This window comes from Fukomys damarensis, unplaced genomic scaffold, assembly GCF_012274545.1.
Source record: "Fukomys damarensis isolate Sample0158 unplaced genomic scaffold, DMR_v1.0_HiC HiC_scaffold_38, whole genome shotgun sequence".
In the NCBI taxonomy this organism is placed as follows: domain Eukaryota; kingdom Metazoa; phylum Chordata; class Mammalia; order Rodentia; family Bathyergidae; genus Fukomys; species Fukomys damarensis.
The window spans coordinates 54174157-54187624 of record NW_022900950.1 but is presented as its reverse complement, the minus strand read 5'-3'; the positions used below and the strand labels follow the sequence as shown (position 1 = coordinate 54187624).

Sequence of the window (13468 nt, the reverse complement as noted above, 5' to 3'; positions counted from 1 at the left end):
ACCATGATGTGGGTTAGTTCTGAGTGACATAGTTCTGAGTGACACCCAAAAGGTGGGTAGCCTGGGTCCAATACAAAGGGACAGAAAGAAGATGCTGCTGCTACTGCTTCTTCTGCTGCTGTTGTTTGCTGTTTGCTGTCATCTGCCTGCTTTGTTTGCTTTAGAACTGTTTCTAAAGCCTCTCTTGTCATGCTACCATGCCTCACAGCCACCTGACTATGGACTGAAGCCTCTATAAACTGTGAGCCAAATGAACCTTTCTTCCTTTAACTTGTAGGTATAGGGTATTTGGTCCCAGGAATGAAAATAATTAAGACAAGCAGAGATGAAATTCACATTTGAAGCATTAGGTGGACAAAAAAAGATGAAATACAATAAAATTTACTACCCAACTTTATTTTGTGGCTATCAGTAATGCAAATACAGGCAAAAAAAAAAAAAAACAGACAATGCATTTTAAGATCATCCAAGTCTTTAACACATATCCTCAAACTTAACCTTTTTTTATATCTTTGTATATCCTCATCTCTAATACATACAAATTCAAGCACTCTAGCAACCTATCCCCCAAATTCAGTATTTCTAGGTCCACAAAAAGAACAAATCTCAAGTGGCAAAAAGTACATGAAACAAGTAAAGGAGAATGAATGTCTTCAGTAACTGCTACACTGTTCTATTTTTTAAAGTTAACATTAGCTTTGGACTGATCTAAAGTGCCCATCGATACTGAACAATCTCTCTGCTATGCTCTCTTCTACGGCAAGATAGGCATCCTAACACCATCTGCACTTGGAACTTTATTTGGAGAGGGCTCAAAGACACTCAAAAAGGGACACTGTGCAAAACTCATCTTTCAGAATGGCCAGTTTGGTAGTCTAAAAACCAAGACTTTAAATCATGGCAATAATAACAACAGCCTTACTGTATACTTGCTATCTTCTAAGTACTTTGCACATCCTCAAAATAGTCCTCTGAGACAGAAATTTACAAATGAGAAAGTCTGTAAATCTGTGAAAAAGTTTTCATAGAGTAGATTTTTTACATATATAGTAAATTAAGAGAAGAAAAGCACAACATACAAAGCTAAATCCTGCTTAAATCCTAAATTATCAGCCAGAAGGAAGCAAGACAAAACACACTAAGGACAAAAATCCTAAAGGTGGGTCTGGTTCTTTGACCAGGCCTGAACAGGTCCATTAACGTAATAGTTTGCTTTCTACCTTAAAAGAAAAAAAAGGTTCCAGTGCCTGTCTCACAAGCACAAGGACCTGAGTTTGATCCCTGGTACAAAAACAAAACAAAACAAAAACCCTAAAGGTAAGGTTGCAAACTTGCTCCATAATTGACCAGGCATTCCTTCCTCCTCCCACCAATAAACTGTTTTCATTCCATCTATCATAGATTCTTTTTTTTCTCATTATTGGTACATTTTAGGTATACAGTACAGTTACATTCATCATTGGGATCTTGTACCTACCTTTACATGACAGGTCTTGGTTCTCATTTTTTCCCCTTATCCCTGCCCTCCCTTCACCCCCTCCTCCCTTCCCTATTTACAAATACTTTATTTCCATTTTTTCATTTTCCCATTTTTTTTCTTTTCCCTACCTTTCCCCTACCTTTCCCATTTCCCCTACACCTTTATCCCTTTTCTTCCTATTTCACATTGTTAATTATATCATAGATTCTTGAAGCATCAACATCACCTGGGAACTTGTTAGAAAAGCAAACACTCCCAAAGCACTGAATTAGAAACTGAAGAGTAGTCCACCAATCTGTTTCAGCAACCCAAAATCCTAACATCCTCAAAAACCTGGTGGTCAACAGGGTTCTCACAGTATTGTATAAGCTTAATTTCTTCCAGGAATTGGTTGACAGGTCATGCTACACTATTTTCCTTAATACAAGAAAGAAAATATAAAACAGCTACCTTGTAAAGTATGTATTTTTTAAATGGGTTAGCTTACTTAAAAATAAAAGAATGAGGCCCGGGGATTTAGCTCAGTGGTTCCGCTGACTGCCTTGCGAGCGCAAGGTCCTGAGTTCAATCTCCGGTACCAAAAAAAATAAATAAAAAAATTAAAAAAAGAATGATACCACTGCTTACAAATACAAGAATAGCCTTTATTATAGATGGTTATAAAGAATTATAAATACAGTATTTTCAAATAAGATGTCTTTATAAATGTTATTTCACTTCTTATAGACTGTAATTATATGGCATCCTGACAAAATTGATACAAATAACTAACTTAAACCTGAGGACATTTCTAGGCACCAGTTCTTATTACAAAAAGGAAAGGAGTTTCACAATTGGCCATTCATTTTTTTTTAATTGGAGTAAAATTCCCAAGTCACACTTCTCACAAAAATAAAATCAAAATACACTAATGTTCTTATAAACATTGAAATATATGTATATGTGTGTGTGTTAGAAAATATAGATTTGTGGCTGTGAACTTGAAAAGAATTTCTTAAGCAAAGGAAAAGACAAAATATTTTGCAACATTAAAAATTTATTACATAATAAAGTTACCATAAATAGTTAAAATACAACAAAGTTATGATTCAGAATATATCAAAACCAGCAAATCAAAAAGAAAAAACAAACTAACAGAAAACTAGATTAAATATATAAACAGGCAATTCACAGAAAACACAAATTACTAATAAGCATAGAGATACAGTCTGATCAATAACATGGATAATGAAAACTAAAATGAGAAGCCATATCTAAGGTATAAAATCCATAAGAATGTTCAAGTTTGATAACACTGAATGGAGAAGGAAATGGTACCTCAGTGTACTGCTCACTTAAATAGCTTTGTTTTGTTTGAAACAGGGTCTTGATATATAGTTCAGCTGGCACTGATTTCTCTATATAGTCCAGGCTGGCCTCAAACTCCAGAGTGCTAGGATTACAGGTGTGTGCCACCACGACCGGCTGTGCTACCTTATCGGTACAACCACTTTGGAAAGAAATTCTAACTAATTTATTTGCCGTATCTACTAGTGGCACATACAAGGATGTGTTCACTATAGCACTCCTTATGCTATGGGCTGAATGTGTCACAACAAAATCATACACTGAAATACTAAATCCCCAAGGATAATGTTATTAGGAGGTGGATGGAGCTTTTGAGAGATGTTTAGGTTGCAAGAACCTTCAGGAGTAAAATCAGTGCCATTATTGCAGACACCACCTGCCCCTTGTACAACATGACTATCTATGTAGGTAGAAGCTGTAATTATGTACAAGGAAACAGGCTCCAATCTGGGCACCAAATCAGCTGGCACCTTGATTTTGAATTTCCCAGCCTCCACAACTGTGAGAAATAAATTTCTTTTGTTTATAAACTATCTAGTTTATAGTATTTTGTCAGCATAGTGAAACTAATATATCTTTATTAGATTTTAAAATACATACAAAAAACTTTAAATGTTCATTAATAATATCTGTACAACCTTTTCACTGAGCGTTAAAAATCAAAAAGGAGGAAAAATTCTTTCCTCAGAAATTAGAATGAATTTCTGATCTTTCCATCAAAATGTGCTTCACTCACAGTATTTCTCAGTCTGCAAATGGCAACTTAATCTTTCCAGTTACTCAGACCAGAAAGCTTGAAGTCATCCTTTTCTGTTAAACCCAAATCAATGCTAATCCAAGCCAGCCTCTCTGACATTCTAACAAATCTCCTGTTTTAACCCTGGCCTCCTACTGTGGTCTCAACAGAAAAACCACCGTGGTCCTAACAGAATTGGAATTAACTAATGTCAGTCCTCAGGTAAATGGTCCAGTCTGGGCAATGGCCTATAAGGGTATTTCCAATCTGGCTGCCCCATTCCCTCTCAGACCTCATCTTCTGTTCTCTTCAGTCATTCTGATTAGTGCTGGTGCAAAGTGGACAACCAACCTGGTGGAATGTGTCAGAAGTCATAGAAACCCATGGCTAATAAGTTGACTGAGGTGTTTCCTAAAAGGAGAAGACATGTGCAGAACACTAGGCCCAAAATGATTCCAGGCATATGGTTCCTGTACACAGGACCAAAGAGAAAGCGATATTCTCAACACTTCATCTGAGTTCTGCACCATTCATAGGACCAATCAGAAAAGTGCTATTCCTAATCATTTACTTGAATCTGGAACTATTCACAGGACCAATCAGAAGGTGCTATTCCCAATCTTTTACCTACACATGGGCATGACCAATCAAGACACTGTTCCTGATCCTTCATTTACATTTGGCAAAAGGTCCAGTTTTTTTTGTTTGTTTGTTTTGTTTTGTTTTGTTTATTTTTTGGTGCCAGGGACCCCGAGCTTGCCAGGCAGCTGGGGAAACCACTGAGCTAAATACCCGGCCCAAGGTGGTTTTTGATAGGACAGTTGTCTGAAAGCCACATTTACACTGCGGGGAGTTGGGGGAGGCCCAGTTATTTTGGATACTAAAGTATCCCTTCCCTTTATCTTTAGGGGCTCTCTGTAAGCCTTTTTTTTCCTCACCTTCAATAAATCTACACCCTTGCTGCCTTTTCGGGGTGTCTTGTTCAAAAATTCTTTGTTCAGGACAAGTACAGAGAAGGAAGCCCTCTGGAACCCCAATCTGTTAACAATTCTAATCCAGCCACACTGGTCTTCTCACTATTCCTTGAACATGCCAGATACATTAGGCTTTGGCCCTGGATTTTCCTACAGACTAAAATGTTTTTTTCAGGCATAACCATTTATGAGTCGAGGTTCCAGCACTACATCGATGGGATACTGGTACATATGATCAAATTGAGTAAATAAAGAGTATAATCAAGGAACCATTTAGAGATGAGGGCAGAGTTTTGGAAAACCAGCCAGTCATGGTGGCACATGCCTACACTCTCAACTGCTTGAGACTATGGTAGGAGAATCCCAAATTCAAGGCTAGCCTGGGCAATTTAAGACCCTGTGTCAAGGTGATTTTTTTTTTTTTTTAAGGGCTGGAGATATATAGCTCAGCGGTAGAGCACTTTCCTAGCATGCATGAGGCTCTGGGTTCAATCCCCAGTAAGTAAAAGAAAGGATAATGTAGTACTCCCAGGCTAGCAATAAGCAGAAAGCCATTATTACACCTAGGCCTGAAGGGGCCATGGCAGAGAACAAAGACAGACGGTAACTGGATTATGCTGCCTCCTAACAGGAAATGTGCCCCTTTGTGAAAGGCTACAGCAAATTTGTGGTGGCAACCTGGCATGGAGGGATCTGGATAAACATGGAGAAAAAAAAAAAACAAAAAAACCTTGACAGAACTAAAAGTAGAAATAGGCAAACCTAAAATCATATCAAGATAGTTCAATATACTTCTTTCAGTAATTGATGGATAAAGCAGGGGGGAAATGATACACAAATTAGGATAATAGCTTCTTGGTCTTTGTTGGCAAAGATCAAATGTAGAGGCAGACAGAGAAGACCTGAAATCATTCATACCCACTTGACCTAAATGACCTTTATGGAACACTACACCTAAGAACAGCAAAATATATATTCTGTTTAAAAGTATATGGGACAAGCCGGACATGATGGTCCATGCTTGTAATGCCAGCACTTGGGAGGCTGAGGTAGGAGGATTTGAGGCTAGCCTGGGTTAGACAGTGAGTTCAAGGCCAGCCTGAACTACATAATGAGACCCTGTCTCAAAAAAACCAAAAAGAAAAAAACAAAGTACATGGGACATCCACCAAAGGCTGGACCATAAAGCAAGTCTCAATAAATTTCAAAGGACTTAAATCACAGTAGCATTTATAACCACAATGGAATTAAACTAGAAATCAATACCAAATAGGTAACTGCAATAACCCTAAACATCTGGATACTAAACAAGATATTTCTAAAAGATATAAAAGCAAAACAATAGAAATTGGCCTCATTGAGAAATAGGGCCTGGGCTGGGGATTTAGCTCAGTGGTGCCACCGCCTGCCTCACAAGCTCAAGGTCCTGAGTTCCATCCCAGGTACCCCCCCATAAAAAGGAGAAATAGGGCCATGATCAATTAGTGATGTCTACTGTAAACAAAAGAAATGTTACGCCATTCACATAGACCAGGCATCTGCCATCCCTGCCTTAAATGTTAACGTTCATCTTCTGATACTTTTCTGACTCATTTAATCCATACCAAGGGCCCACATCTTTAGACAACTAACTCTTAAACATCTATTTTGGCTAAGATCTCTATCCTGAGCTGCATATCTGCGAGTAGTCTACTAGATACTTCACCTAGATAGTCCAGAGACACCTCAACTTCAACGTGAGAAAAATAGCGCTCTGTATCTTCTATGTGCCCATCTCCAGCCAAGCCAACTCCATCTCTCATATTCCTATTTCTATGATTGATACTTTATTCCCTCAAGCTAAATGGCCTTCCATGTAGCTCACACTATTCTCCCTTTACACATCTACTCCTTACATATCTTCATCTACCCTTTTGGTGTCCCCCTCCTTCCAGAGTTGATCACTCCATTCCTGTCTTCCGCTGGCAAAGAAATGATTCACACTTTTGTAAAGCATGTCTCACCCTGTATCACAATTACTGTGTTTCCTCTGTAATAGTAGTCTGAATTAGAGCATATGAACACTTCCCAAGGTTTTATGGTTTAGATCTAAAATGTTTCCCCGGAGTCTCATGTGTTTGGAAAAGTCTGGATCACGGTGGCATTGAACTCATCAGCATCAGTGGATGCACCCACTGATGAATCCAGGAGTCTACCTGTTGTCAGGAGATGGGGCCTGATTCAGAGGGGTGGCTCCCTAGGAGGGGCGCCTGGAAGGGTATATTCTTGTACATTCCAAATATTATTCTTGTATGTTCTAAATGGAGAATATTAATTGCATTAAGTTAATCAATTAGTTAATATTCAACTGGAATAGTGTTGCTCATGTCATTGGAAGGCATGCTTCCACAAAAGATTAAACTTTGTAACATATTGATGTTCTTTTTGAAAAACTGCACTGTAATGAGAGAAATATTTTGACATTTACACGGTTCATTTCAGGAAGGTCCTATGAAAATGAAACTTCCATGAAAACAAATATATTAAGATAAAATTATAAAAAGTACAGCTGAAATACAAATTCAAGGAGATAAAGGAATATGTGCATTTTCTGACAGTTAAGAGCTTTTCATCTACTTTCAAAACAGATGGTGGCAAATTGCTAGGATATTGTTTTCATTTAAAATATACTCTCAAAAGACTGTGTAACAAATCTTCTTTTAAATGACAATATTTATAATTCACTGAAAATGTCAATCTTTGCAACTATACTTACCGGGAAAACTTCTAACTAGCAACACAAAAATGTGCAAAGAGACACATTTGCAAAATCCCTTTAGCAGATAAATGAGAAAAATAATGTCTACAAAGTGTATTGTGTGTTTGTGTGTGTGTGTGTGTGTGTGTGTATTGCAATCATCACTGTATAACCAGTGCCAAGAACAGTATCATATCCACTGTACCCTCTCTTCTTTTGATACTGTGAAATGTAAGGACAATGAAGGTCTGGAGCTGTCAGTGAGACTATCATTGTTACCACCCGATGAAAGCCTGTCATATGCTAAAATTAAAGCCAAGACAGCAAAAGTAAGTCCAATAAGTAGAGGCAGAGAAACCAAGGGACAACAGAGACAGCCCAACCCCTAAAGATGTCACATGCAACTGTCAACCAAAGGACAGTTAACATAGCAATTCTTTTTTTTTTGGTTTTTTTGAGACAGGGTCTCACTATGTAGTTAAGACTGACCTGGAACTCACTGTGTAGCTCAGGCTGGTCTCAAACTCACAGTGATCCTCCTACCTTAGCCTCCTGAGTGCTGGGATTACAGGCATGCACCACCATGCCCAGCCTAACATAGCAATTCTTATAAGGTATGACAGGCACAGCAAGGGTAACAATCCCAATCTACAAATGAAGATATACCCTCAGAGGAAAACACAAGACACTTGAAATCCTTACAACATCATCAATTTCCATCAAGTAAGAAATTTTCAGGGAAAATTTTATTAAGCCAGAATTTCTTAATCAATCTTTATATAGCACATTTTCATTTTTATTATATACAATATTATTTTATAGTGGATGTTTATCACCAAATTTTGTTTTGTCCTTAGAGTTTACCAATTATATCCTTTACTTTTTCTTTTATGGTCATTACTGTGGGCAAATACCAGAACTATTTTATTCTTTCTTCAACGTCTAACTATAGAAATTTCACAGTGAAAAGCTTTGTCAATTTTTTATTAATAATTTTATTAATTTTTTAATTTTTATACAACTGATAATTTTATTTAACTTTTCACTAACCCATAAGAAATTTGGATATTCTCAGACACTTCAAGATCTTTATCAATCTCAAAAATGTTCTGAGTTATATATTTCAGGTATTTCTGTAGTAATCCTTCTTCTCACGTGTGCTTTTATGTTCTTAATATTTTCCACACTAGAGACTACAGATTCTGTTAATTAATGTATATACTTTTATTTTTTTTTTAGATAGGGTCTCCCTTTGTAGTTTAGGCTGGACTTGAACTCACTACATAGTCCAGGTTGGCCTCAAACACTTGCCTCAGCCTCCCAAGTGCTGGGATTACAGGTGCCACCAACCCCAGCTGAATATATATACTTTTATAACATTCAGTCTTATGAAAAGTACTCATGCAATCATTCGTAGTGTTAAAGGAAAACGGGCCTGAGGAGACCTCTGTACTTTGAGTTCTAACATAATGAACTGCAACCTAACTTTGTAGTGAACTGAATTTGGTACAACTCTGTAAAAACTGTAGCCAGCCAGTCACAGCAAGCCATTCTTTAGTCAATCACAGGCTGCCAACTCAATAGGAAAGGTTCAAATAAGGTAAACACTATAAACTAAATCAATCAAGCTGTTTCTATACTTCACTTCTGTTTTCCAACCATAAATCTGCTTGCCCATAATGCTGGGCGGATCTCTCTGAACCTCTTCTGATTCTTGAGCTGCCCAATAGACCAATCATTTTCCACTCAGTTAAACTCTGTTAAATTTAATTTGTCTAAAGTTTAAATTTTAATGGAGCTTTGACAAAGAAAATGGCTTAGTTCAGGGTTTCTCAACAGTGGCACGACTGACAATTCAGGCTGGATAATCCTTTGCTGTAAGGGCTGAATGTTTGCAGTACTGCTGGCCTCTACCCACCAAATGCCACTAGCATGCCTCCCTCCCTGTTATGACAACCAGAAAACATCTCCAGACATTCCAAATGTACCTGCTGGGACGGAAATCAACTTGGGTTAAGAAGTGACAGTTTAGTGGCCCCACTGTTCTTTTTGTAATAGACAAAACTCAGACCCAAGAGAAAACTAAATGTATCCTCAATTTCCCTTAGTCTATGTGCTCCTGACATGGGTCTTCCTAACATATATACTATACAACTACTCTGGGATTTCACTGCTAAATTCCTTTTTTTTTTTTTTTTTAATTGAGACAGGGTCTCACTATGTAGTCGAGTCTCACATGGAACTCACTATGTAGCCCAGACTGGTCTTGAACTCACAGGGATCCTCCTGCCTCAGTCTCCCAAGTGCTGGGATTACAGGCTTGCGCCACCACACCCAGCTCAAATTCTTTAATATACAATACAATCAGAAGATCATGAGTATCAAAGTAAATTATTGAAGGATAGTAGTTAAATCATTTCCCCAAGGTTCAATACACAGCAAATACAAAAGTAAGACCTAAACTATACTTACACTGTATTTCTCAATTGAAGTCAGAATTCTATATTTTGCCAACCCAAAGTCATTTACTATTTCTATTCTAGCCCAAGGATACAATTTAAAAATCACAAAAATACAAATAAATAGATACTTCACTGCATATATATAAATTAATTATGCAAATATGTAAGAAAAAACATGAAATAAATCATGGATAAATTTATAAACTTAATCACTATTTTAAAAAATCATGCAGGACAATATATGTTGATATGTCCATAATAATGGATGTAGTAACAAATTATACAACACATGATTATATTTTTGAAAATAAATATTTGAGTTGCTAACTCTCAAAGATACGAACAGACCTCACATTATGAACATTTGTAGATGCAAACAAATCTTGTAAAAGTGTCTGCCAGACAGCATCACAGTTGTGCTGCTGTGTGCTTACTGTACAGGGCATTAGTGTAAAGTAGTACAGTAAAGTGGGGGACTTACTGTATTTTTGTGTGTTTTTTATGCTTTATACTATATATTGTGTCAAAAGTATATAAGACTTGGTCAGACTTATAAACAAACCCAACTTTCGAATATTCTCCCAGATCCGAACTTGTTCACAAATCAGGGACTTACTGTATTGCATAAATATTATATGTGTTAGATATAATCTGATATAATTTGATTAACACCAAAAAAGTTGACACTTCTGAATTTGAGTTGGGAGGATTACCTATCAGAGGATTTGTCTGTATTTGTCAGTTTTCTATAATTGATATAAATCACTTGTACAAAAGTATGCTAGAGTGTTTCTATGAGCGTATTTACCTCACACAAGAAAAAGTAATGAATTCATTTAATAATGATGGTGTTAGAGGCAAACACTAAATGTCATGGTAGATTTACACAGCTATGCTCCTGAGTTTATCACTTTATGTATGACATATCTGAATCCATTTAACATCACAGTCCTACTGAACCAACTTGCTTGGCTCCATCTATGAAAACACTACAATGATCTTTATTGAAAACTGAAGTAGAAAACCAACTGACACCTTTGTTCCTAAATTGAAGAGATAGTACTACTGAGTGTAAACAGATAACAGAACAATCTGATAATTCATACAAACTGCTAACAAAGGATAAAAAGCAGTGGATGTGGGTTTGGTTTGGTTTTCCTTCTTAACATAAATGATTTCTCTTTCTTCTTAATCAGCTGTAATATACGTACTATTTTGAAAGCCAACAAAGCACATGCAGCCTCTCATACTCATTCTCTACATGAACTTTAACCAAGAAAGCCATTGAATCTGTTGGCATGCACTAAAGGAGCAAAAAGACAAATAAAACAGGACACACAACCAAGTACAAATAAGAAAAGGATATAAAGTAAATCTATTATACATGACTTTGTTGCTCTTTTTTCAAACTACTAGGAAGCAATTCCAATTACTCACACAGGAGGTACTAGTTACTGATCACATGCATGAGTGTTTCTATAGCATCTTTCCAGCATAAACTAAATGACTAAAGCCTACTGCCATCTGTGGCTTTAAATGTGTATGTACATGACCTCTGATCTAGATGTGCCTTTCCAACCCTGAAGGTCTTACTAGTAAATGTCAGAGTAACCAAGAGCTTGCCTTCTTTTTACCTGGCTCACAATCATTCTTACATGGATCTAGATCTCAGAGGAGATCCAAGCTTCATTTGTCCACAGTCCTTATATCTTCAATGTTAAAAAATTTGTAATAGCAAGGTAAATTAGGTTAACATAACGTACTTGTGGTCGGATCGTGGCAGAGTCAATGACTGAGTCTAAGAAATTAATACGTTGTCCATCATAACATGTCCATGATTCACATTGTAAACACAGCCTATACTTTGATTTGTTGAACATAACACAAATTTTGAGGGCATTTACAATATCTACAACTACTATATAATCGAAACTTCTAAAATTCATACATGTGTTTCTAATGTTTTTACATCAATGTGTCATTCGGGTATAAAGAACAATTGTTACTTTTTTTTTTTTTGGTACCAGGGATCAAACTCAGGACCTTGCTTGCAAGGTAAGGCAAGGAGCTGCTGAGCTAAAACCTTAGCCCAACTGGTACTTTTCTTAAAAGTTCTTATCAATTAACTGTTTCATTTGCTTCCCTGGACAATTCTGATAGTTCTGATCCTAAAAGGAACTGGTTTAATTTCTTCTAAAGCCTGGATAATAGAGTAACTGATGTAGCTGAAAGTGTAAAAAATAACAAAAGAAGCTAACTTTCACTGAATTTATGTAGTATGGGTTATATTATCAAGTTGAATCCTCACAACAACCCTATCAGATTTACTCTTCTTATCTCACTTTACAGTTAAGAAATCTGGAACACAAAATTAAGTAACCTTCCCTCAAGTTCTCATAGCTGGACATTGCATAAATGAATTACAAACAAGACTGCTTAACTCCGAAACCTAACTTACAGGTTATACTACCATTCTGTCATGTATGTCTTCCTTCTAGGGCAGAGGAACAACAAATAACATAAATAATGAAAAACAAATGAATGAACTCTAGAAATGACAATCGAAAAAGGTAAAATTTGATTTACAATTATAGGGGCATTTGTTCAATGAATGAGAGATGAACTCATTCATTTCTGGAGAAGAAAAGATAATGAGTGAGAAAAGAAGGCAAGAGAAACAATGAAACCCATAATTTCATAGTGAAAACCTTGGTTGTTTTAAGTAAAAATGACACTGCAAAATCTCGCTTAGAATCAGTTTGACATTCAAAAACAACACAAGAAGCCGGGTGTGGCGGTGCACCCCTGTAATCCCAGCACTCCAGAGGCTAGGGCAAGAGAACTGCTATGAGTTCGAGACCAGCATGGGATATACACAGAGTTCCAGGTCAGTCTCAACTACATAGTTAGACCCTGTCTCAAAAAAACGAAAAAACAAAAACAAAAAACAAACCCAAAACACAACAGACATCCATTCCCGTTAACCATCACAAATATTCAAAACTCAACACACAACTAAAACCAGCTTAGGTAGAGACAAAAATAAAATGTCAAGCTTAGAAAACCAAGCTTGTGACTGTTGGGTAATCACTAGTTGTGTGATCTCCAGAAAGTCACCGTTTTCTTCTCTCTGGAACTCATTCCCCTCAAATGTAGAACCAAGGGTTTTTATTAAATGAACCTGACTTTCAGCTCTAAGAAAATGGGAAACGTTCAGACTCCTGTAAAACTTGGGACAGTTCGTGGATTTGTTTAATCACAGTACACAGATGTACACTTCTATGCCATCACAAGCCCTGGCTGGCACAGGGCACAGCACGGCTTCCAGGCCCTTGGGACCCGGAGGGCAAAGTCAGTTATGACTTTCAACAATCCCCAAAGACTGCTGTGTTAACCTTTGCGTGTACAACAATACAGGTCAGATTTGGAGGTAAAGGAAGCTGGTGGGTAAGGAAGAAGCATTATTCCAGATCATCAGGAACCTTCGTCCAGGCTCCTGGAGTTACAGAATGAAACCCAGAGAGTGCAAGCGCTTTGCGCCACGCTCCACACCGCAAGCAGCAGTGACGTCAAGACTGGAACCTCTATCTCGTGGCTCCCAGCGCAGCGAGCGCTTCTCCCTGGTGCAGCGAAGCAGCGGCCGCGAGCAGGGATAGCAAGAGCGGGGCGAAGGCGCCCAGTTACCTGTGTCGGCCCCCGCCCCGGCGTGCACCAGCCTGACCTCCGGTCGCT

At 37.5% G+C, this 13468-nt stretch overlaps 1 protein-coding gene across 1 annotated transcript in view; it reads right to left on the bottom strand.

Moving 5' to 3' along the window:
• The window catches only part of Vwa8 (von Willebrand factor A domain containing 8), a 381153-nt gene that overhangs the window by 358351 nt on the left and 9334 nt on the right, over positions 1 to 13468 (bottom strand). Inside the window, exon 3 of the mRNA XM_010637116.1 lies at positions 13421 to 13466. Within this exon, the coding sequence (XP_010635418.1) occupies positions 13421 to 13466 (46 nt within the window). The remainder of the gene's footprint in view (positions 1 to 13420; positions 13467 to 13468) is intronic.